The sequence below is a fragment of the Oncorhynchus masou genome, chromosome 31, assembly GCF_036934945.1.
Source record: "Oncorhynchus masou masou isolate Uvic2021 chromosome 31, UVic_Omas_1.1, whole genome shotgun sequence".
In the NCBI taxonomy this organism is placed as follows: Eukaryota; Metazoa; Chordata; class Actinopteri; order Salmoniformes; family Salmonidae; genus Oncorhynchus; species Oncorhynchus masou.
In genome coordinates, this window is record NC_088242.1 from 90,682,536 (window position 1) to 90,708,364 (window position 25,829).

Below are 25,829 nucleotides of genomic sequence, written 5' to 3' on the forward strand. Positions count from 1 at the left end.
ACCTTTTGCAGCAATTACAGCTGTAAGTCTCTTGGGTTATGTCTCTATAAGCTTGGCAAATCTAGCCACTGGGATTTTTGCCCATTCTTCAAGGCAAAACTGCTCCAGCTCCTTCAAGTTGGATGGGTTCTGATGGAGTACAGCAGTCTTTAAGTCATACCACAGATTCTCAATTGGATTGAGGTCTGGGCTTTGACTAGGCCATTCCAAGACATTTAAATGTTTCCCCTTAAACCACTCAAGTGTTGCTTTAGCAGTATGCTTAGGGTCATTGTCCTGCTGGAAGGTGAACCTCCGTTCCAGCTTAAATCTCTGGAAGACAAGCAGGTTTCCCTAAAGAATTTCCCTGTATTTAGCACCATCCATCATTCCTTCAAATCTGACCAGTTTTCAAGTCACTACCAATGAAAAACATACCCACAGCATGCTTCACTGCAGGGATGGTGTTCTCAGGGTGATGGGAGGTGTTGGGTTTGCGCCAGACATAGCATTTTCCTTGATGGTCAAAAAGCTCAATTTTAGTCTCATCTGACCAGAGTACCTTCTTCCATATGTTTGGGGAGTCTCCACTGTGGGGTTTTGCAGCTCCTTCAGGGTTATCTTTGATCTCTTTTTGCATCTCTGATTAATGCCCTCCTTGCCTGTTCCGTGAGTTTTGGTGAGCGGCCCTCTCTTGGCAGATTTGTTGTGGTGCCATATTCTTTCAATTTTTTTTACAATGGTTTTAATGGTGCTCCTGATCTGTACTTCTCCACGACTTTGTCCCTGACCTATTTGGAGATCTCCTTGGTCTTCATGGTGCCGCTTGCATGGTGGTGCCCCTTACTTAGTGGTGTTGCCGTTCAGAACAGGTGTATATATACAGTGGGGCAAAAAAAGTATTTAGTCAGCCACCAATTGTGCAAGTTCTCCCACTTAAAAAGATGAGAGAGGCCTGTAATTTTCATCATAGGTACACTTCAACTATGACAGACAAAATGAGAAAATAAATCCATAAAATCACATTGTAGGATTTTTTATGAATTTATTTGCAAATTATGGTGGATAATAAGTATTTGGTCACCTACAAACAAGCAAGATTTCTGGCTCTCACAGACCTGTAACTTATTCTTTAAGAGGCTCCTCTGTCCTCCACTCGTTACCTGTATTAATGGCACCTGTTTGAACTTGTTATCGGTATAAAAGACACCTGTCCACAACCTCAAACTGTCACACTCCAAACTCCACTATGGCCAAGAACAAAGAGCTGTCAAAGGACACCAGAATCAAAATTGTAGACCTGCACCAGGCTTGGAAGACTGGATCTGCAATAGGTAAGCAGCTTGGTTTGAAGAAATGAACTGTGGCAGCAATTATTAGGAAATGGAAGACATACAAGACCACTGATAATCTCCCTTGATCTGGGGCTCCACGCAAGATCTCACCTCGTGGGGTCAAAATGATCACAAGAACGGTGAGCAAAAATCCCAGAACCACACAGTGGGACCTAGTGAATGACCTGCAGAGAGCTGGGACCAAAGTAACAAAGCCTACCATCAGTAACACACTATGCCGCCAGGGACTCAAATCCTGCAGTGCCAGACGTGTCCCCGTGCTTACGCCAGTACATGTCCAGGCCCGTCTGAAGTTTGCTCGAGAGCATTTGGATCCATTTGATCCAGAAGAAGATTGGGAGAATGTCATATGGTCAGATGAAACCAAAATATAACTTTTTGGTGAAAACTCAACTCGTCGTGTTTAGAGGACAAAGAATGCTGAGTTGCATCAAAAGAACACCATACCTACTGTGAAGCATGGGGGTTGAAACATCATGCTTTGGGGCTGTTTTTCTGCAAAGGGACCAGGAAGACTAATCCGTGTAATGGAAAGAATGAATGGGGCCATGTATCGTGAGATTTTGAGTGAAAACCTCCTTCGATCAGCAAGGTCACTGAAGTCGAAACGTGGCTGGGTCTTTCAGCATGACAATGATTCCAAACACACCGCCTGGCCACAAAGGAGTGGCTTCGTAAGAAGCATCTCAAGATCCTGGAGTGGCCTAGCCAGTCTCCAGATCTCAAGCCCATAGAAAATCTTTGGAGGGAGTTGAAAGTCCGTGTTGCACAGCAACAGCCCCAAAACATCACTGCTCTAGAGGAGATCGGCATGGAGGAATAGGCCAAAATACCAGCAACAGTGTGTGAAAACCTTGTGAAGACTTACAGAAACGTTTGACCTCTGTCATTGCCAACAAAGGGTATATAACAAAGTATTGAGATAAACTTTTGTTATTGACCAAATACTTATTTTCCACCATAATTTGCAAATAAATTCATGAAAAATCCTACAATGTGATTTTATGGATTTTGTTTTCTAATTTTGACTGTCATAGTTGAAGTGTACCTATGATGAAAATTACAGGCCTCTCTCTCTTTTAAGTGGGAGAACTTGCACAATTGGTGGCTGACTAAATACTTTTCTGCCCCACTGTACTGAGATCATGTGACAAATCATGTGACACTTAAATAAAGTCCACCTGTGTGCAATCTAACTAATTATGTGACTTCCAAAGGTAATTGGTTGGACCAGATCTTATTTAGGGGTTTCAAAGCAAAGGGGTGAATACATATGCACAAACCACTTTTCGTTTTTTATTTTTATTTTATTTTTTGAAACCAGTTCTTTTTTAAATTTCCATTACATGAAATCCAAATAAAAATCAATTTAAATTACAGGTTATAATGCAACAAAATAGGAAAAATGCCAAGGGGGAAGAAAACTTTTGCAAAGCACTGGATAGCTCAGGTGGTTAGAACACAGTAATAAAAACAACCACAACCACCGCAATAACAACAACAACAACCACAATTACAACACAGGTTGAATCCCCAAAGGAGATTCAGAACACCTAATGAAGGAGTTGACTAAATAACCTTTAGAACTATTGTCACGTCCTGACCATAGAGAGCCTTTATTTTCTATGGTGGAGTAGGTCAGGGCGTGACTGGTGGGTTAGTCTGGTTTATATTTCCTATGTGGGGTTCTAGGTTGTTTTTTATATGTTGGGTTTTGGTATGATTCCCAATTAGAGGCAGCTGGCTATCGTTGTCTCTAATTGGGGATCATACTTCAGTAGCATTTTTTCCACCTGTGGGTTATGGGTATTGTTTATGTAGCATCTCGGTAGTGACGGTTCGTTGTTAGTTTATTGTTTTTTTTGTTTTTTTTGTCTTTGCTAAGTTTCACTTTCTTTAATAAATATGTGGAACTCTACATACGCTGCTGCGCCTTGGTCCGACCATTATTCCAACGAACGTGACAACTATACTATACACATTATGAAAGTTCTGACAGATGTGTGTAGTTACAGTATACTTTTCAGAAAGGGGACTTGTGATGGATCGTTTTAATTAAAGGACTGTATGCAATGCTTATGATACTATTTTAACCTGAATAACTACATTCCTATAACTAAACTCATCCTCTCACTGTCATCTGGGTTCATTTTCAGCAAACTTAACATGTGTAAGTATTTGTATGAACATAACAAGATTATACAACTGAGACATGAACTGAACAAGTTCCACAGACATGTGACTAACAGAAATTGAATAATGTGTCCCTGAACAAAGTGGGGGTCAAAATCAAAAGTAACAGTCAGTTTCTGGTGTGGCCACCAGCTGCATGAATTACTGCAGTGCATCTCCTCCTCATGGACTGCACCAGATTTGCCAGTTCTTGCTGTGAGATGTTACCCCACTCTTCCACCAAGGCACCTGCAAGTTCCCAGACATTTCTGGGGGGAATGGCCCTCGCCCTCACCCTCCGATCCAACAGGTCCCAGACGTGCTCAATTGGATTGAGATCCGGGCTCTTCACTGGACATGGCAGAACACTGACATTCCTGTCTTGCAGGAAATCATGCACAGAACGAGCAGTATGGCTGGTGGCGTTGTCATGCTGGAGGGTCATGTCAGGATGAGCCAGCAGGAAGGGTACCACATGAGGGAGGAGGATATCTTCCCTGTAAAACACAGCATTGAGATTGCCTGCAGGTGCGGGCAGCGATCGGTTGAAGAGTATGTATTTAGTTTTACTTGCATTGAAGCTTGTCTGGAGGTTAGTTAACACAGTGTCAAAAGAAGGTCCAGAAATACAGAATGGTGTCGTCTGCGTAGAGGTGGATCAGAGACTCGTCAGCAGCAAGAGCGACGCCATAGATGTATACAGAGAAAAGGGTCGGTCCGAGAATTGAACCCTGTGGCTCCCCCATAGAGACTGCCAGAGGTCCAGACAACAGGCCCTCCGATTTGACACACTGAACTCTGTCTGAAAAGTAGTTGGTGAACCAGGCGAGGCAGTCATTTGAGAAACCAAGGGTGTTGAGTCTGCCGATAAGAATGTGGTGATTGACAGTCGAAGCCTTGGCCAGGTCGATGAATACGGCTGCACAGTATTGTCTTTTATCGATGGCAGTTGTGATATCGTTTAGGACCTTGAGCATGGCTGAGGTGCACCCATGACCAGCTCGGAAACCAGATTGCATAGCGGAGAAGGTACGGTGGGATTCAACATGGTCGTGATCTGTTTGTTAACTTGGCTTTCGAAGACCTTATAAAGGCAGGGTAGGATAGATATAGGTCTGTAACAGTTTGAGTCTAGACCGTAGCAGCTTTCCAATCTGTCTCAGACGATACGAAAGAGAGGTTGAACACGCTAGTAATAGGGGTTGCAACAATTGCATAAGTCGCTCTGGATAAGAGCGTCTGCTAAATGACTTAAATGTAAATGTAAATTTGGGTGAAGGAGAAATGGGGGAGGCTTGGGAAAGTCGCTGTGGGGTGTGCAAGACTGTTGACCGGGGTTGGGGTAGCCAGGTGGAAAGCATGGTCAGCCGTAGAAAAATGCTTATTGAAATGGTCAATTATAGTGGATTTATCGGTGGTGACAATGTTTCCTAGCCTCAGTATAGTGGGCAGCTGGGAGGAGGTGCTCTTATTCTCCTTGGACTTTACAATGTCCCAGAACTTTTTGGAGTTTGTGCTACAGGATGCAATGTTCTCTTTTAAAAAACTAGCCTTTGCTTTCCTAACTGCCTGTGTATATTTGTTCCTAACTTCCCTGAAAAGTTGTATATCGCGGGGGCTATTCGATGCTAATGCAGTATGCCACAGAATGTTTTTGTGCTGGTCAAGGTCAGTCAGGTCTGGAGTGAACCAAGGGCTATATGTGTTCCTGGTTCAACATTTTTTGAACGGGGCATGCTTATTTAAGATGGTGAGGAAATCACTTTTAAAGAATAACCAGGCATTCTCTACTGACGGAATGAGGTCAATATCCTTCCAGGATACCTGGGCCAGATCGATTAGAAAGGCCTGCTCGCTGAAGTAATTTGTGTGAGATTGAGGACATCTGGCTTAGATTGTAGGATGGCCGTGGTGTTAATCATGTCCCAGTTTCGGTCACCTAACAGTACGAGCTCTGAAGATAGATGGGGGGCAATCAATTCATATATGGTGCCCAGGGCACATCTGGGGGCAGAAGGTGGTCTATAACAAGCGGCAATGGTGAGAGACTTGTTTCTGGAAAGGTGGATTTTTAGAAGTAGAAGCTTGAATTTTTTGGACACAGACCTGGATAGTATGACAGAACTCTGCAGGCTATCTCTGCAGTAGATTGCAACTCCGCCCCCTTTGGCAGTTCTAGCATGTCGTAAAATGTTATAGTTAGGGATTGAAATGTCAGGATTTTTGGAGACCTTCCTAAGCCAGGATTCAGACACGGCTAGGACATCCCATTTGGCAGAGTGTGCTAAAGCAGTGAATAAAACAAACTTAGGGAGGAGGCTTCTAATGTTAACATGCATGAAACAAAGGCTTTTACGATTACAGAAGTCAACAAATGAGAGCGCATGGTGAATGGGAGTGGAACTAGGTGCTGCAAGGCCCGGATTAACCTCTACATTACCAGATAAACAGAGAACGAGTAGGATAAGGGTACGGCTAAAGGCTATAAGAACTGGCCGTCTAGTGCGTTCGAAATAGAGAGTAAAAGGAGCAGGTATCTGGGCGAGGAAGAATAAATTCAAGGCACAATGTACAGACAAGGGTATGGTAGGATATGAATACAGTGGAGGTAAACCTAGGCATTGAGTGACGATGAGAGAGGTTTTCCCTCTAGAGACATCATCCTGTCTCAGCCTCCAGTATTTATGCTGCAGTAGTTTATGTGTCGGGGGGCTAGGGTCAGTTTGTTATATCTGGAGTACTTCTCCTGTCCTATTCGGTGTCCTGTGTGAATCTAAGTGTGCGTTCTCTAATTCTCTCCTTCTCTCTTTCTTTCTCTCTCTCGGAGGACCTGAGCCCTAGGACCATGCCCCAGGACTACCTGACATGATGACTCCTTGCTGTCCCCAGTCCACATGGCCGTGCTGCTGCTCCAGTTTCAACTGTTCTGCCTTATTATTATTCGACCATGCTGGTCATTTATGAACATTTGAACATCTTGGCCATGTTCTGTTATAATCTCCACCCGGCACAGCCAGAAGAGGACTGGCCACCCCACATAGCCTGGTTCCTCTCTAGGTTTCTTCCTAGGTTTTGGACTTTCTAGGGAGTTTTTCCTAGCCACCGTGCTTCTACACCTGCATTGCTTGCTGTTTGGGGTTTTAGGTTGGGTTTCTATACAGAACTTTGAGATATCAGCTGATGTACGAAGGGCTATATAAATAAATTTGATTTGATTTGATAGTTTAAACCAGGTGAGGTCACCGCACGTGTGGGAGGTGAAACAAAAGGGCTAGCTAAGGCATATTGAGCAGGGCTGGAGGCTCTACAGTGAAATAAGACAATGATCACCAACTAAAACAGAAATGGACAAGGCATATTGACATTAGGAAGTGGCATGCATAGCCGAGTGATCATAGGGACCAGTGGGTAGCTAGGTGAGCTGGAGACACGGCGATTCAGACAGCTAGCGAGCCGGGGCTAGCAGGCTAGCAGAAGGGCCTTAGGGGGACGTCACGACGGAAGAGTCTGTTGTAGCCCCCTCGGACGGTTACGTCGGCAGACCAGTCATGATGGATCGGCAGGGCTTCGTGTCGACAGTAAAAGGGTCCAGGCCAAATGGCAAAATAGGTATTGTAGCCCAAGGAGTGGCTGATGGACCTCTTCAGCTAACAGTCTGATATGCTCTAGATAGCTAGCGGGCCGCGGCTAGCAGGCTAGCGGATGGGCCTTCAGGGGACGTCTTGATGGAGGAGCCTGTTGAAACCCCATCGAGCGGATTATGTCGGTAGACATGGTGGGTATGTGTCCATAGGTGACGTTGTTGACGGTGATGTCTGGTGAGGACCTGCCATACAACAGGCCTACAAGCCCTCAGTCCAGCCTCAGCCTGTTGCGGATATTCTGAGCACTGATTGAGGGATTATGCGTTCCTGGTGTAACTCGGCAGTTGTTATTGCCATCCTGTACCTGTCCCGCAGGTGTGATGTTCAGATGTACAGATCCGGTGCAGGTGTTGTTCCACGTGGTCTGCCACTGTGAGGACGATCAGCTGTCCGTCCTGTCTCCCTGTAACTCTGTCTTAGGCGCCTACCGTCTGTAAGCTGTTAGTGTCTTAATGACCATTCCACTGGTGCATGTTCATTAATTGTTTATGGTTCATTGAACAAGCATGAGAAACAGTGTTTAAACCCTTTACAATTAATATATGCGTAGTTATTTGGATATTTACGAATTATCTTTGAAACACAGGATCCAGAAAAGGTGACGTTTCTTTTTTTGCTGAGTTTCCATTATACCACAACATTCAAGCTCTGACAGCTACGTTTTTAAAAAGTATTATCAAAGACAGCACAAGTCAACTTCAGAAGCACCAGAGGAAAGCACTGAATGGAAGGGTTTGCGAAGGGAATGTGCAGGTTTGACACGGAATGCCACTGCTAATTTACCTCCAAGGTTGATCTAGCACTGAAATACTGTATCTCAGCTCTCACAAGGAAAGAACAGGACATTGAAATGTGATGCGCTAATAAGTGAATAAGATATTTTATAAGATCAGTCACCATTTCCAGCTTGGCCTCCTCAAAGGCTTTCTTCTCGTCCTGCAGACGTCGTTTAGCCTCCCTCTCTGCCTGCTTTCTCAGGCATTCCTGCCTCTCCTTCTCAGCCTCCTCAAACGTCATTTTTAGCTTCCCAGGAGTCACCTGCTCCTTCTCTGTGGGCTGTTCCTCGTCCTCGTCCTGGTATTGACACAATCAGTCTACGTCAGAGACCATGATATCCACATGAAGTATTGACACAGACAGAATATAATAGCTTTCATGAAATATTAGATTTTCCTAGAAACACCTATGCTCAATCTACACCTAGACTCCATTAAGTATTGACACAGATATAATGGCTTTCCTGAAATATTAGATTTTCCTAGAAACACCTATGCTCAATCTACACCTAGACTCCATGAAGTATTGACACAGATATAATGGCTTTCCTGAAATATTGGATTTCTAGAAACAGCTATGCTGCCAGTCCTGCCGAAGCCTATGGGAGAGGTTCTCCTCAGCTCACCTGAACAACCGAGCTCCTCTTGGCCTCGCGAAAGGAGAGCCTGTTCTCGTTGTAGCGCTTCTTCTTCTCCTCCTCTGTCCTCTTCTTCTGCTCTTCCTCGCGGTTCTTCTCCAGGTCCTCAAAGTTCATCTTGATCCTGCCTGGAGGTCGTGACAGCTTTGCCGGCACCACACGGACCAGGATGGTGTCATCTCCCTCCTGACATAAATGGACAAAAGCCATTGTTAGAAGAGTAAATTACAATAACATAAGATAAGATACGATAAGACAAGACAGTACTTCATTTAGCACATCAAACATCAACAAAACAAACCATTTCCTGGTCTGTGAACTTTACAAATGCTGAAGTGGTCGTGTTTATTCAAGTAATGGACTAAACCTATGTTATACATTATGAAATTATTAGTTGATACCTCTCAAATAAAAATGAAAATCCCCACAAACAAAATACACACACACACACACACACACACACACACACACGCACACACAGAAGATAGGCCTTGAAGGAGAACGTTCTTTTGGTAATGGCCAACATTTGCAGTAGACCTGTCAGTGAACGTCAGCCCTAAGATAGGAGAGTCTAATTCAGTCAGCTAGCTAGGAAGCAGGGGCTAATTTAGACAGTCAGTGGTGTGGGAAACATTTACCAGTCACATGCTGTCTATACCCGGCAGCGTCTGTGGCTCAAGCAGCAGCAGTAGAACTCATTAGCCCAGTTGTTTCTATCCCACTCAGTCAGTACTGGCTCCGATTGAAGCTACCTCCCAGGCTCAATAAACCAGGAAGAATTCCCCAAGTTTTCACTAACTTTTACAGTATAGGTACATGCAGTAGGTTGCAGTGAAAGGAGACAATGAAGAGATGGGTTTATCCAGCTTTCATCATGTTCAAGAGACAAATGACTCCAATTCAGTGGAGTAGAACTAATAACAACACTGTGTGAACAGTAAGCACGGAATATAAACAGACAATATCCATGCAGCCTGTCCATCCACAGCCAAACCAAACGCATTTCCACAAAAAGGAAACCCTTTCAATAGGCTTTGTCAGAGTAACTCTATTGGAACATCTCTGTAATTGCCCTGTGCCAAGATAGAAAGTACATTCAGTACCACTCTTCCTTTAATTTAATTACATTAGAATTAGTCTAGTAGTACTAAGTACTATGTAATTCCCTATCTTGTACAAGGTCATTAACATATTCATTAGAGTGATCCTGAAATGGCACGCAAAGGTTAGCAGGTGTATTAGCAGGTGTATTTCAATTGAATTTGAAAGAATAACATGAATGTTTTCTATTGTATACTTGAAATTTGCACTATAAATTTGAACAAATGAAATTTGAAATGTCAAAAAATTTGTTATTACTTGTAACCATCCAGTACCTTGTTGTATCTAGGTCAACCTCGATTTGGTAATGAAGAACTGGCTTCAATCTAGTTTGGCATGGCTACAACTACAGCTAGCCTAGCATTAGACTCGGCTTCCAGGCTTCACTCACGTCATACCGAAGGTGAGATGAAAGCCCGTGGCAGAGACTAGCCTAGCTTTAATGCACAGCGCTGAATGCTTTAATGCTTTAAACATTTAATGCGTTAATGCACAGCGCTGAATGCTTCTTAAGCAGCCAGCTTATTTCAGTTTATGGCACATTCTAAGGCCTGTATCTGAAGAAGGCTGTGTGATGACACATCTGAAGATTTATATGATATACACTACCTATTAAAAGTTTTAGAACACCTACTCATTCAAGGGTTTTCTTTATTTTGACAATTTCTACATTGTAGAATAATAGTGAAGACATCAAATCTATAAATGTGTTGAAGAAATCAAAATATATTCCATATTTGAAATTCGTCAAATAGCCCCCCGTTGCCTTGATGACAGCTTTGCACGCACTTGGCATTCTCTCAACCAGCTTCACCTGGAATGCATTTCCAACAGTCTTGAAGGAGTTCCCACAAATGCTGAGAACTTGTTGGCTGTTTTTCCGTCAATCTGCAGTCCGACTCATCCCAAACCATCTCAATTTGGTTGAGGTCGGGGATTGTGGAAGCCAGGTCATCTGATGCAGCACTCCATCACTCTCCTTCTTGGTCAAAAAGCCCTTACACACCCTGGAGGTGTGTTTTGGGTCATTGACCTGTTGAAAAACAAATGATAGTCCCACTAAGCCAAACCAAATGGGAGGGCGCATCTCTGCAGAATGCTGTGGTAGCCATGCTGGTTAAATCACAGACAGTGTCACCAGCAAAGCACCCCCACACCATAATACCTCATACATACTTTATGGTGGGAAATACACATGTGGAGATTATCAAATTTGGACTCCAGATCAAAGGACACATTTCCATTGGTCTGATGACCATTGCTCGTGTTTCTTGGCCCAAGCATGTCATTTCTTATTGGTGTCCTTTAGTAGTGATTTCTTTGCAGCATTTCGACCATGAAGGTCTGATTCACACAGTCTCCTCTGAACAGTTGATGTTGAGATGTGTCTGTTACTTGAACTCTGTAAAGCATTTACTTGGGCTGCAATTTCTGAGGCTGGTAACTCTAATGAACTTATCCTCTGCAGCAGAGGTAACTGTGGGTCTTCCATTCCTGTGGCGGTCGACATGAGAGCCAGTTTCATCATAGCACTTGATAGTAATGATGGACTGTCGTTTCTTGTTACTTATTTGAGCTGTTCTTGCCATAATATAGACTTGCACTTTAACCAAATAGGGCTATCTTCTGTATAACCCCCTACCTTGTCGCAACACAACTGATTGGCTCAAACACATTAAGAAGGAAATAAATTATTTTAAGAAGGCACACCTGTTAATTTAAATGCATTCCAGGTGACTACCTCATGAAGCTGGTTGAGAGAATGCCAAGAGTGTGCAAAGCTGTCATCAAGGCAAAGGGTAGCTACTCTGAAGAATCTCAAATATAAAAAAAATAATACAAAAATTAACAATTTTTTGGTTACTACATGATTCCATGTGTGTTATTTAATAGTTTTGGTGTCTTCACTATTATTCTACAATGTAGCAAATAGTAAAAATTAAGAAAACCCTTGATTGAGATGGTATTCCAAAACCTTTGACCGGTACTGTAGCTCTGATAGTATATACTGTATCAGACACGATATGTGCTCTCAGAACTGCAATGGATTGCAGCACCACTCAAGTCCTTTGCAGCAACTGTTAGCCTTTCAAATGGCACTTAAAATACATCATCCAGGTGGCAGTTGAGGATTACCTGACTGATTACACAGAGGTAGAGGCCAGTCCCTCATCAGGGGCAGCGATTGAGCAATCCAGCCCTGATGTACTGCTTCCCTTATAGGCTACATTACAGTTTACCTCTGGCCCAACGAAGGAATCCCGCAAGCTTACCTCTGCGGCTTTCTTGGCCAGCTCCTTCTGCATCTTCGCTTTCTCCATGATGTCCTGGGCGGCGCGCTTCTTCCTCTCCTCCTCCATCCGCTTCCTCTCCTCCTCTTGTCTCTGCTTCTCCATCTCGGCAAACTTCCCCTTCACACTGCCTGTAGAGTGTAGACCCCACATGTTGATGATGAGACCACAGAACAAACAAAAGGGTCGTGTTCATTAGGCCCGCAACGTTTTACAACAGTTTGCAATGGACATGATAATGAGCGTTAATTATTGGTTAGGTCCAGGTAGTCTCACCCTGTTTCAGTCTGTTTCCTTCCATTTGTTGCCTAATGAATACAACCCAATGGGTGAGATGAGGGTAAGGACAGCACCCTCCCCCTCAGGCCTCTCCCAGCCCACCTGCCCCCCATTTCCTACCTGTGATCTTGGGGACGTAGGATTTCTCTACCTTGGCCGGCTTCACCTCCTCCTCCTCATCACTGGAGGCAAGTAGTTCTTTTATCTGTGGTGGATCAGAGGGAGAGCGTTGCTGAGAGGTTACCGGTTTATCTGGGATCATCTGCTCTGCACGCTAGCCACCTCAGGAGCCATGCTGGGCCCAGAAAGTACTCAAGGCCCTAATCTGGTAAAATAGCGCAAGCATGTGACCCACAGGGAGGCCTCTGATTGGATCATGCGGTTGTGACATAGGGGGAGATCAACACTTAGGCATCCAGTCTCTAAGAGTTAGCTACTACCGTACAGGGCGTTTTCTTCCCTCCTCCTGAGGATCAAGGTGTTCCACCCTTGTATCAGACGTTGCTTGTTTTACTGTAATGTGTCCTGTGATACAGCTTTTAATAAAGGACAACATGCGTAAAATAGAAAATGTATTTAGTATGTTCTCAATTATCCCCATGTTTTGGGTATAAGTTTGCCCTAAATTGACATAAGCACAAACCAAGCACATCTATAACATAATTGTTAAGATATTTCAATAGAACATTGAGATTTTTTTGTGCAAAGTGATATGATGCTGATATGAGTTTTCCAGTACACCCACACTGCTGTTGTTGAGGCTTGTGCTCCATGCCATGCAGGCCACAGTTAGTTGGGGTTAACTCTCTCGGTGTTTGACCTCCAACCTGTTGCTTCCTGCGGTTGTATTCTCTCTCCTTGACGTACTGCTCCTTCCTTTTCTGGTGCTCCTCTAGGCTCCTCCTACTGTTGCGCTCCTCCCTGGCCTTCTGCATGGCCTCAAACTTGTTCTTCACATCAGCCTTACCGATCTGGGGCACGTAGCTCCTGGCCACCGGCTTTTTGGAGCGCAGAAGTCTCTGGAGTAAGACAAAAATACAAGAAATGAATTGCTAAGGTTCATATATAGGAGTGTGGTTCTCAGATCTAAAAGAGACGTTTTGAATAGTATTATTTAGCTGAACGTTACAGAAACGTTATGAAAGATCTACAGGCCGTCAATCCCTAACACAAGGATAGGCAACTTTGATGGGGGTGGGGGCCACAAAAAATCTGAACTCATCATGAGGGGCCGCAGTTGCTAGCAGGTCTGTGTACCCAAATTCTTACCCACACGTGTAGTCAGAGCCGGCCCTAGCCTTTTGGGGGCCCTAAGCAAAATTTGATCCACAAAAGGGGGGCGTTATGGCCCGCAGCCGGCCAGTTGCCCATCCCTGCCCTAGTGTGGTTGACTCAGCAATGTGCTACACTTCAAATTGACTCTTTTGAATGGTAAATCTATCCAGAAGCAAAGTACATATCACATATATCCATTTCAACTGTTGATAGCAGGATGAACACCCAGGGCCGTGCCTCACCTTTTGTTTCAGAGCTACCTCAGATTCGTTCTGTGACTGGTCCTTCTCTTCTTTCTCTGACTCATCGTTCATGTCATGTGCCACTCCATTTTGTGCCACATCGTTCTTGTTCTTCCTAGATCTTGAACTTTGCCTTGCCTTGTCCTTAACTGTATCATTTTCTTTGTGCTCCACATCATTCCTGTCGTGTGCCTCATCTTCTTCCTCCTCCTCTTCCTCGGGCTCTGTGTGAACCTCATCCTCTTCGGTGTGAACTTCTTCCTCATTGTCGCTGTGCGCCTCATTCTTTTCCTGTGCCGCATCATGTTCGTCATGGGACACATCGTTATTTTTGTATGCCTCATTGTCTTTGTGTGCCAAATCATGCTTGTCGTGTTCCACATTGTCCTCTTTGTGTGCCACATGGCCATGCAACTCGTTCATGTTGTCGTTGTTCTCTTTATCACTCATTTTGTGTGCTTCATCACACATATCATGTGCAACATCAGTCATGTCGTGTGCGACATCAGCAATATTTTGTGCTACCTCAGTCATGTTCACGCCACGCTGACAAATTAACAGAGCCCTATTCAAATATTACCTGTCAAAAAAATAAAAACACCATTATGGTATGGTACAATAACAACAAACATCTTTCTCTTCACATAATCATGTATTATTCATAATTTATTATTCATATTCAGACCCCTTCCCCTTTCCCATAATTTTTTAAAAGTTACAGCCATATCCTTAGATGTATTCATCTACACACAATAATACCCTATCATGACAAAGTGAAGAAAAAAAACATAAATACCTTATTTACATAAGTATTCAGACCCTTTGCTATGACACTCAAAATTGAGCTCAGGTGCATCCTGTTTCCATTGATCATCCTTGAGATGTTTCTACAACTTGATTGGAGTCCACCTGTGGTCAATTCAATTGATTGGACATGATTTGGAAAGACACAACTGTCTATATAAGGTCCCGCAGTTGACAGTACATGTCAGATCATAAACCAAGCCATCAGGTCGAAGGAATTGTCCATAGAGCTTCGAGACAGGATTGTGTCGAGGCACAGATCTGGGGAAGGATACGAAAACATTTCTGCAGCTTTGAAGGTCCCCAAGAACACAATGGCCTCCATCATTCTTAAATGAAAGAAGTTTGGAACCACTAAGACTCTTCTTAGAGCTGGCCCACCCGGCCAAACTGAGCAACCGGAGAAGGGTCTTGGTCAGAGAGGTGACCAAGAACCCAATGGTTCCCTCTGACAGAGCTCTAGAGTTCCTCTGTGGAGATGGGAGAACCTTCCAGAAGGACAACCATCTCTGCAGCACTTCACCAATCAGGCCTTTATGGTAGAGTGGCCAGACGGAAGCCATTTCTCAGTAAAAGGCACATAACAGCCCGCTTGGAGTTTTCCAAATGCCCCCTAAAGGACTCTCAGAGCATGAGAAACAAGATGCTCTGGTCTGATGAAACCAAGATTGAACTCTTTGGCCTGAATGCCAAGCGTCACATCTGGAGGAAACCTGGCACCATCACTATGGTGAAGCAGGGTGGTGGCAGCATCATGCTGTGGCAATGTTTTTCAGTGGCTGGGAGACTAGTCAGGATCAAGGCATGATTGAACGGAGCAAAGTACAGAGAGATGCTTGATGAAAACCTGCTCCAGAGCGCTCAGGACCTCAGCCAAGACAATGCAGGAGTGGCTTCGGGACAACAATCTCTTGAGAGACCTGGAAAATAGCTGTGCAGCGACGCTCCCCATTCAACCTGGCAGAGCTTGAGAGGATCTGCAGAGAAGAATGGGAGAAACTCCCCAAATACAGGTGTGCCAAGCCCAAGAAGACTCGAGGCTGTAATCGCTGCCAAAGATGATTCAACAAAGTACTGAGTAAAGGGTCTAAATACTTATGTAAATGTATTATTTTCTAAATGCTTTATATACACTTTTCGAATGAGATGTACATCACGTTCTTGCCTTCTCAAGTTATACCATTTTCATTTCCTTGAATCATTTTTGTCCGCAACATCAACTTCTAAGGCTGCTCCCCCATTAGATAGCACCGCCACCTCATACTCTGCTTCAAAACTCAATAGGACAGACAGTGTCTTCTCAGTTTCCCCATGCTCGGGAACGGGTCTGTGTCGCACCAAACGGCGGGCGTCACAGACACAGGGAATCTTTTCGTTACTCCACCACAACACTTAACGCTACGGTCTGAATACTTATGTGATATTTCATTTTTTTAATGTTGTATAAATTAGCAAACATTTCTAAAAACCTGTTTTTGCTTTGTCATCATGGGGTACTGTTTGTAGATTGATGAGGGGGGAAATGATTTAGTCCATTTTAGAATAAGGCTGTAACTTAACAAAATGTGGAAAAAGTCAAGAGGTCTGAATACTTTACAAATGCACTGTATATCCCTTCAAAATGTTTATGAGGCTCCTCTGCCCCATCATGAAACATACTGTAAAGAAAAGAGCTAGCAAAATGTAGTCTCATTCACCTCGGTTTTCCTCAAAGACGTGCAACGTAATGGTGAAACATTTCTCCCAATGATGAACTTCAGATTGAGTTTATTGAATGCCCTATACCGAATGCAAAACTAGGACAACAATTTTACCAGTAAACATTATGTAGTGCCCTTTCTGAAGTCTGGTGTGGTAAATGGCTAGCCTATACATGTATGGACTTCAATAATGTGTGTAACTTTTAATATCTGTTTCACTACACTCTTTAAAAAAGGGTTCCAAAAAGTTTATACCAAGAACCATTTTGATCTGAAGAACCCTTTTTGGAAGACAAGAGTTTTTTTGTAAGGCAAAGGGTTCTACCTTGAACCTTTAACATCCTAAGAACTGTTTTTGGAATACAGGGTTCTTTGATGATGTAACGGCGTTCTTCTTTTGTTGAAGGAGAGTCGGACCGAAATGCAGCGTGTAGGTTACTCATGTTTATTAGAAAGACAAACGAACGAACTATACACGAATAACTATTAAATACAAAAATAACAAACAGAACGTGAAACCTATTACAGCCTGACTGGTGCACACTACACAGAGACAGGAACAATCACCCACGAAATACAAGGAGAAAACCAGGCTACCTAAATACGGTTCCCAATCAGCGACAACGAGAATCACCTGACTCTAATTGAGAACCGCCTCAGGCAGCCAACCTAATAAACACACACACACACACCCCTAATCAACTACAATCCCAAACACTACAAACCCCAATACGGAAATACAATACATAATAACCCCATGTCACACCCTGGTCTGACTAACTAATAAACTAAAACACAAAATACTAAGACCAAGGCGTGACAGATGATTCTTTGGAAGGCAAGAAGTATTCTTTGGAAGGCAAGAAGGGTTCTATATAAAACCAACTATAATATTTCCCAGGATGCTCTATTGCATGGAGATTTTCAGAATTGTTTGTTTTATGGTAATCTCTGTGCTTTTGCATGTACATTGATTGGTTGATTAGATTTATGCTACAGGATGATAAAAAATATCCAGTTTGTAAAAAATAATCCAATCTATTAGTAATTTGATTTATTGGATCTGTTACTGAGATGGTTTTTCCAGTTTAGATGATTGAGGTAGTCTCAGTATTCAATCTTCCCTATCCTGGTAGTCATGCAGAATGCAAGTTACAGGTGATTAACATTTCCACTTGTTGGATATCCTAACTCTGGCTGGATTCCAGTAGGAATTACACGTCACTTTGCAAGCCAGCATAATGTGATTTGCAGGCCTAATGTGACCTGTCAACCAGGATCTTCTCTAACACCACTGTGTTAGGGTAGAACTAGGCCCTCAAAGAAAGTCCTTATGACGTATATAATCTATTGTCATTAATAATAACATTTTAAAGGCTAATAAAGCTGGGGGAACCATTCATAGCAGTTCTAGGAATAATCTTTAGATGATAAAATGGTTATTGGTAGGACCCTTCATAGACGGTTATAAGCAGAACATTTCATATCGGGTTCTAGGCAGAACTACACTGAATAAAAATATAAACAGAGCATGTAAAGTGTTGGCCCATGTTTCATGAGCTGGAAAAAAATTCCCAGAAATGTTCCACTTTGTCACGTCCTGACCATAGAAAGCCTTTATTTTATATGGTGGAGTAGGTCAGGGTGTGACTGGGGGGGTGTTCTAGATTATTATTTCTCTGTGTAGTCTAGTTTTTAGATTTCTATGTTGGCCTGGTATGGTTCCCAATCAGAGGCAGCTATCTATCGTTGTCTCTGATTGGGGATCATATTTAGGTAGCCTTTTCCCACCTGTTGTTTGTGGGATCTTGTTTTGTATTGTTGCTTTTGAGCTCTACAAGGCTGTATGATCGTTTGTTTGTTTCTCTTTATTGTTTTTGTTGCTGGTTCACATTCTATAAATTATGATGAACCCAAATCACGCTGCGCCTTGGTCTACCTATTTCGACGAGCGTTACACACAAATTTTCACATATGTTTACATCCCTGTTCGTGTGCATTTGTCCTTAGCTAAAATAATCAATCCACCTGACAGGTGTGGTGAATCAAGAAGCTAATTAAACAGCATGATTCCACAGGTACTGTGGATAATAAAAGGTCACTTTAAAATGTACATTTTTTTCCACACAACACAAGTATTTATGTCTGCAACAAAGCCATTTTGTTGGTGAAAATTAATTCTGATTCGCTGGGCCTGACTCCCCAGTGGGTAGGCCTGGCTTTCAAGTGGGTGGGCCTATGCCCTCCAAGGACCACCCATGGCTGCAACCCTGCCAAGTCATGTAAAATCCATAGACTAGGGCCTAATGAATTTATTTAATTTGACTGATTTCCTTCTATGAACTACAACTCTGTAAATTCTTTGAAATTGTTGCATATTGAGTTTATATTTTTATTCATTATATATCAGGGGGATCTTTGAAGAACCATCCATAGAGGGTTCTGGAAAGGGTTCTACCCAGCACCAAAAAGGGTTCCACTATGGGGACAAACTTAAGAGTGTACCCTACATATATTTATACTGTACAGCAAACAAAGTGTACTGTGAAGCACTTTGTGATAACTGCTGCAAAATAGCTCTATAAAATACATGCGATTGATCAATACCCTACAGAATATCACATGATAAATACATATGTTTTTGCAGAGCAGCTGGAGTTTTGCGGGTGTATGTTTGGGGAGGCAGGCACCTCATGGCTGCTGCAGTTTGGGGAAGGAAAGGGGTGCTCGTCCTCCACCTCCTCCCCTCAGTATGCTGAGCCACAGCACATTATGCAGGGCCAGGACACTAAGTATAGCCCGCTTGTGTGTCCAGACCATGTGTTCATGGCTATTTCTGATGAGTGGTATGCGGTTGGACAGAGCGAGGGTCGGTAGCCACATGTCACCCAACAGACCCTTGACAAAACATAAGACTTAGTACCAGACTTAGTAACACACTTATTACCAGCCTTAGTACCAGCCTTAGTACCACACTTAGTACCACACTTATTACCAGCCTTAGTACCACACTTAGTACAAGCCTTAGTACTAGCCTTAGTACCACACTTAGTACCAGATTTATTACCAGCCTTTGTACCAGCCTTAGTACCACACTTATTACCAGCCTTCGTACCAGCCTTTCGTACCACACTTAGTACCACACTTAGTACCACACTTATTACCAGCCTTAGCACCAGCCCTAGTACCAGCCTTAGTACCAGCCTTAGTACCAGCCTTAGTACCACACTTATTACCAGCTTTCGTACCACACTTAGTAACAGACTTAGTACCAGCCCTAATACCAGCCCTAGTACCAGCCCTAGTACCAGCCCTAGTACCAGCCTTAGTACCAGCCTTAGTACCACACTTAGTAACAGACTTAGTAACAGACTCAGTAACAGACTCAGTACCACACTTAGTACCACACTTAGTACCACACTTAGTACCACACTTAGTACCAGCCCTAGTACCAGCCTTAGTACCAGCCTTACTACCAGCCTTAGTACCAGCCTTAGTACCACACTTAGTAACAGACTTAGTACCAGCCTCAGTACCAGACTTAGTAACAGACTCAGTACCAGACTTAGTACCAGACTCAGTACCAGACTTAGTAACAGACTCAGTACCAGACTTAGTACCAGACTTAGTAACAGACTCAGTAACAGACTCAGTAACAGACTCAGTACCAGACTTAGTAACAGACTCAGTAACAGACTCAGTAACAGACTCAGTACCAGACTTAGTACCAGACTTAGTAACAGACTTAGTAACAGACTCAGTAACAGACTCAGTAACAGACTCAGTACCAGACTTAGTACCAGACTTAGTACCAGACTCAGTAACAGACTCAGTACCAGACTTAGTACCAGACTTAGTACCAGACTTAGTAACAGACTTAGTAACAGACTCAGTACCAGACTCATTATCAGACTCAGTAACAGACTTAGTAACAGACTCAGTAACAGACTTAGTACCAGACTTAGTAACAGACTTAGTAACAGACTTAGTAACAGACTCAGTAACAGACTTAGTAACAGACTTAGTACCAGACTCAGTACCAGACTTAGTACCAGACTTAGTACCAGACTCAGTACCAGACTTAGTAACAGACTTAGTACCAGACTCAGTACCAGACTTAGTACCAGACTTAGTAACAGACTCAGTAACAGACTTAGTAACAGACTCAGTACCAGACTTAGTAACAGACTTAGTACCAGACTCAGTACCAGACTTAGTACCAGACTCAGTACCAGACTTAGTAACAGACTTAGTACCAGACTCAGTACCAGACTTAGTACCAGACTTAGTAACAGACTCAGTAACAGACTTAGTAACAGACTCAGTACCAGACTCAGTAACAGACTTAGTAACAGACTTAGTACCAGACTCAGTACCAGACTCAGTAACAGACTCAGTACCAGACTTAGTAACAGACTCAGTACCAGACTCAGTACCAGACTTAGTACCAGACTCAGTACCAGACTCAGTAACAGACTCAGTACCAGACTCAGTACCAGACTTAGTACCAGACTCAGTATCAGACTTAGTACCAGACTCAGTACCAGACTTAGTACCAGACTCAGTATCAGACTTAGTACCAGACTCAGTAACAGACTCAGTACCAGACTCAGTACCAGACTCAGTACCAGACTCAGTATCAGACTTAGTACCAGACTCAGTACCAGACTTAGTACCAGACTCAGTAACAGACTCAGTACCAGACTCAGTACCAGACTCAGTACCAGACTCAGTATCAGACTTAGTACCAGACTCAGTATCAGACTTAGTACCAGACTCAGTACCAGACTCAGTATCAGACTTAGTACCAGACTCAGTAACAGACTCAGTACCAGACTCAGTACCAGACTCAGTACCAGACTCAGTATCAGACTTAGTACCAGACTCAGTAACAGACTCAGTACCAGACTCAGTACCAGACAATCGGACGAGCAAGAGATAATTTGGCCATAGAGTCATCAGACACTAGAAAAAGGTTACTGTTTATCAGTGTGTTAGAAATGTAAGCTAAATGTAGAATGTATTATCATCAATTCACTTGGTAATGATACTGAAGTAAACAGTCAGGGAGGTTTGGGGTTAACACATGCTTAATAAAATGAGACAGGCCATCAAATAACATTTGATTGATTTCATTGATTCATGGATTTAAAAGTTGAAGGTTAGACCTAAATGTACCAAATGTTGTTTTGTTGATCAACAGGCCTACTTAATTAACAGTGTATAGTTAGACTTTGAGTTAAATCAATCTCACATTACACACCTGATGAACAGCTGTGTTGGCACATATCACAGCAATTACTTTGATTGCGACAACTACTATGATGTTGATGGTGTGGATTACCAGTCTGAAGGTTGAGAACAGAGAGAGTAACAGGTAATTAACTTGATTTGACCAAAATATGAATAACTCAAGACAACTTTCTAAGAGGTTATCTCGACTGGCTATGTTTCCCTCTGTCCAATTAATCATTAGACTGGGTTCAGAACGTCTGTCACAGCTGTGGAGCTGGTTAACAGACTGCACTGCCCTCTTCAATCCAGCTGTGATAATCAGGCATGATAATAAAGTCTATAATTCATATAAATTAAATGAATATACCTTTTTTATCACAATATTGTGTCTGTGCAAATCACAAATGGACAAAATGGTACAATTTGGGGAAACAGTAAGCAAACACAATGTCCAAGTCACCATCTCTCTCTACAAAGAAGTTGTAGGCCTTTGCCAAAATATAATATAATTTCATGCATTTTTATAATATCACCAACTTGAAGGAGACAAAACTTGAAAAACATCATCCTGAGACATTTTGAAACGTTACATGGTGTAACACCTTGCCAGGGACTAGGAACACTAACAGAAAAGGTTGAAAACACTATTTTGGTGTTTCGAGTCCAATTTAGTGCAGAATTGGTGCAGTTTCCTCTCTCTTAAGCTTCCAAACAGTATTCTGATGATTTGAATCCTGTCACGCGCAGAATTAAATCCTTTTGCTTGGTGTCTTAAAGTTTAACATTGTTTTATGCTTTTGCTATTATATACCGCTTCAGCAGGCACTGTCAAGCACAGTGTTTGTTTGAACCACCAGCAGTAACGACAGGTTCAACTGAAAGAACTAAAGATTCAGCACTAGTGTTTTCCATTGCCAAGCATGAATGTGGAAATGGATGTTGTCCTCATTGAACTTCATATGTCTGATGGTTTTGATATGCGTTCATCATGATCTATTACACTTCACGGCACAACGAGCTTAATACTAATATACAGTAGAAACATACTTTTCTTTCTTCAAACGTGCATACAACACCGTTGAAGAGATGAAAACCAGACTTCCAATGAGTTCAGTCACTCAATTGTCTCTCTCTTTGGTTATCCTCATGAAAGATACATTTTGAGCAACATATTAAGTTGGATTTACCTTATTTTAGGGTGTACTAAGTTAACATATGGAATTGTTTTAACAATGCATTGTTTAGCTATTTCATTTTGAATGTTAGGACCCCTTCAGGTATAGAAAAAAAATGATATTTTATCAACAAACAAAAAAATGTATATTGAATTTGGCCTTTACTGCTATAGCCCATAGAAACGCATTGAACAACACATTTATAAATGGCATAAAAAAACGATTCTGAAGAAGGCCATTGAAGGCCGAAATGTCCATCCTTTAAACGTATCTAATAAAACGAAGAATGTTGAATGGTGAGCCAGCGTTGTGCCTCTTCAGTCAAATAAGACAGTCAAAAAATGAATCACAATGAATAAGGTTTTGACGTGTATTTCCTATATCTAGGAGATATAAGAAAACTCAGGAAAGATTTGTGTTGTTTTGGACACATATTTAACCCCTTATTTTTGTTGGCACAATCCATTAGTTTGTATGGGTTACCTTCAGATGAGTCTAATGACACTTGTGAGGGTCGGAGAGTAAAACGGAGAACACCGTCGTGTTCGTGAGAGTCTCCTTTTTCCATAATAATTTGTAGGCCAAACCGTTCAAACGCTACAAATGTATTCGTTAGAAGACGGATTTTTGCGATGTCTCATGGTCTGACAAACACCGCTGTAGCTCGGCCACCTTCCACCTAAAATGCGGAAAGACGACATAGGCGGATGTGGTGGATTGAGATATGATAGCTCTCGTTTAAACTGAGATTTTGATGGGATTTTTTGTATTATGATAGTTATGAAATGACAGAGGGGAAACAGATAGTGGGAGAAACAGTGGGAGTGAGAGAAACAGATTGAAGGGTTGGATTGGGATTTTAACCCCGGTCATTGGTGAGGAGGGCTGACCTGTCTAAACTGGGTGCGTTACCGCTAGAGAAAGGGCTCTGCATGACTTGCATACATTTTTATTAAGTATATGTTGGTTATTTTTCTTGTCAATTTCAGTTCACTCCAGTTTTTTCTTTAACAGTGTGGCTGTGTGGTTGAGTTGGCAAACTTTTACGAAATGTACTAATTTACTGCCTCATAGGCCCATCAATGAATATTCAGGCTATAAATCAAATCAAATTAATTTATATAGCCCTTCGTACATCAGCTGATATCTCAAAGTGCTGTACAGAAACCCAGCCTAAAACCCCAAACAGCAAGTAATGCAGGTGTAGAAGCACCTTATAAACCATTTGCTTTTCTAAACCATTGACTGTATAAGAAACACAAGTTTTGTGTTTTGATGCTGCCTTCTACATGCACTGAAACGTCTTAAAAACAAGAATATTCAGGTTGAAATGCATCTTCTGCATTCAACCCAACCCCTCTGAAACAGAGAGATGTGGGGAGCTGCCTTAATCGCCTTAATCAACATCCACAACAGAAGTTGTGTGGGGTTAAGTGCCTTGCTCAAAAGGCAGAACAGCAGATTTTAACACCTTGCCAGCTCAGGGATTTCAACCAGAAACCTTTTGGTTACTGGCCTAACACGCTTAACCGCTGGGATACCTGCCGCCCTCAACAACCACTTTGGGTGTTTCAGAGTACTACATTTCTGTTTTATATCATTCTGTGTACTTAAACATTTCCATTAGGTTTACCTTCAAACACCCTCCAAACATCAGATATCAGCTTAGGTGCCTTCATTTTTTATGGTTTCATTACACAATTATGAATTTTGGAGACTTTCTATTTTTACAGTGTATTGTTGAAGCACTTCAATATGGTATATTAACTTAAGTGTCCTACTGTATCAATTATGACCTTTATAGGTTGGCAAAAAATAATCAAAATGTATTAATTACCTTAATTATGATCTACAGGCTATTGCATTACCCTGATATAGTTACACTCATAAATACTTTTCTTGACCACACAATTCATGCAAGGATTTGTGTAGATTAACTTGAACTGCTATATCATCGTTAACCAAATCATTTAGACCTGGCAAGTCAAATCCTATTTTTGGTTAATAGTACACTCAGCTGCCACTAAATACCATGACAAGATGCTAGAATAATCTGTGTATATTTTAAAAAAAGCATTTATTTGTTTGATGTTTGCTCATGTTTGTCCCTTTATGCTGGAGTAAACCAAACTATCATCATCTTTTATTTTACAGCTAAATAAAACAGCTGAATGTCAAAGCAAAGTCAACTAGGCCTGACTGATATATATCAATTTTCAATTTTTATTTTTTTTATTAATAAATTACATTTTGCGTCGTCTTCTGAATAGCATTATGTTCTCCTTCACGTTACAAATCTCAATTTCCAGATCAACCATTGAGGGGCAAAATGTAAACTCTCCCCAACATGTGAATTTTAACATCCACATAACACACATTATCTTAAATTAAAGTTTTGCAGGAAAAAGTTTACCTGTTTCAGTGTAATATCCTCCTTATTTTAGGACTTTTTTTCTGTGCAGAAAGTGGATTAAAACAAATGTAATGTCAAGTATAGAAAACCGAATTTGTCAAAGCATGGAGATGCCTGCGCCGCGTTCACGACTCAAAGTTTAATGGGTGAGGTTACGTATCCGCAACCAGCTTTCATGAAAGTACCGCTACTTTGGCCGACAGCCGCATTCCGCGCGCGCCAGCGCCAGCTTCAGCTGTCGCCTCAAAAACGCATGGTCCTTCCTGTTCGCCCAACACAGATACAGCTGCATCTCTCTTCCATTAACCCAGACCGTGTTTTATCTGTCAAATGATATTCCCTGCCTTTGGAACAATTATTTTGTGAGTAAATGTATACATTATAATAAACTGTTTAACCTACCTTTCATTGGCTTGTTTTATTTTTTTGCAGTAGGCTACTACTACTTACACTGCTACTACTAGTACTACTACTGCTACTACTACTACTACTACTACTACTGCTGCTACTGCTACTACTACTGCTACTACTACTTCTGCTACTACTATTGCTACTACTAGTGCTACTGCTACTACTATTGCTACTACTGCTGCTACTACTACTACTTCTGCTACTGCTGTTGCTATTACTACTGCTGCTACTACTACTAATACTTCTGCTACTACTATTGCTACTACTACTGCTACTACTACCCCTACAACTACTGCTGCTACTTCTACTACTTCTGCTACTGCTACTACTATTGCTACT

General features: G+C 42.2%; 1 protein-coding gene across 2 annotated transcripts in view; it reads right to left on the reverse strand.

Moving 5' to 3' along the window:
• The window catches only part of LOC135525340 (nexilin-like), a 35,974-nt gene extending 10,745 nt beyond the window's left edge, over positions 1-25,229 (reverse strand). The window contains exons 1-7 of one of the 2 annotated variants that reach the window (XM_064953043.1): positions 25,080-25,229; positions 13,753-14,332; positions 13,063-13,254; positions 12,356-12,440; positions 11,939-12,087; positions 8,553-8,750; positions 8,048-8,224 (exon numbers count right to left, since the gene is read on the reverse strand). In XM_064953043.1, coding sequence (XP_064809115.1) covers positions 8,048-8,224; positions 8,553-8,750; positions 11,939-12,087; positions 12,356-12,440; positions 13,063-13,254; positions 13,753-14,286 — 1,335 coding nt within the window. In that variant the 5' untranslated portion in view covers positions 14,287-14,332; positions 25,080-25,229. Of the gene's footprint in view, positions 1-8,047; positions 8,225-8,552; positions 8,751-11,938; positions 12,088-12,355; positions 12,441-12,980; positions 13,255-13,752; positions 14,333-25,079 lie in introns of those variants that run through there. The other variant, XM_064953044.1, reaches the window with a different exon arrangement.
• Between the last annotated feature and the right edge of the window lie 600 nt (positions 25,230-25,829).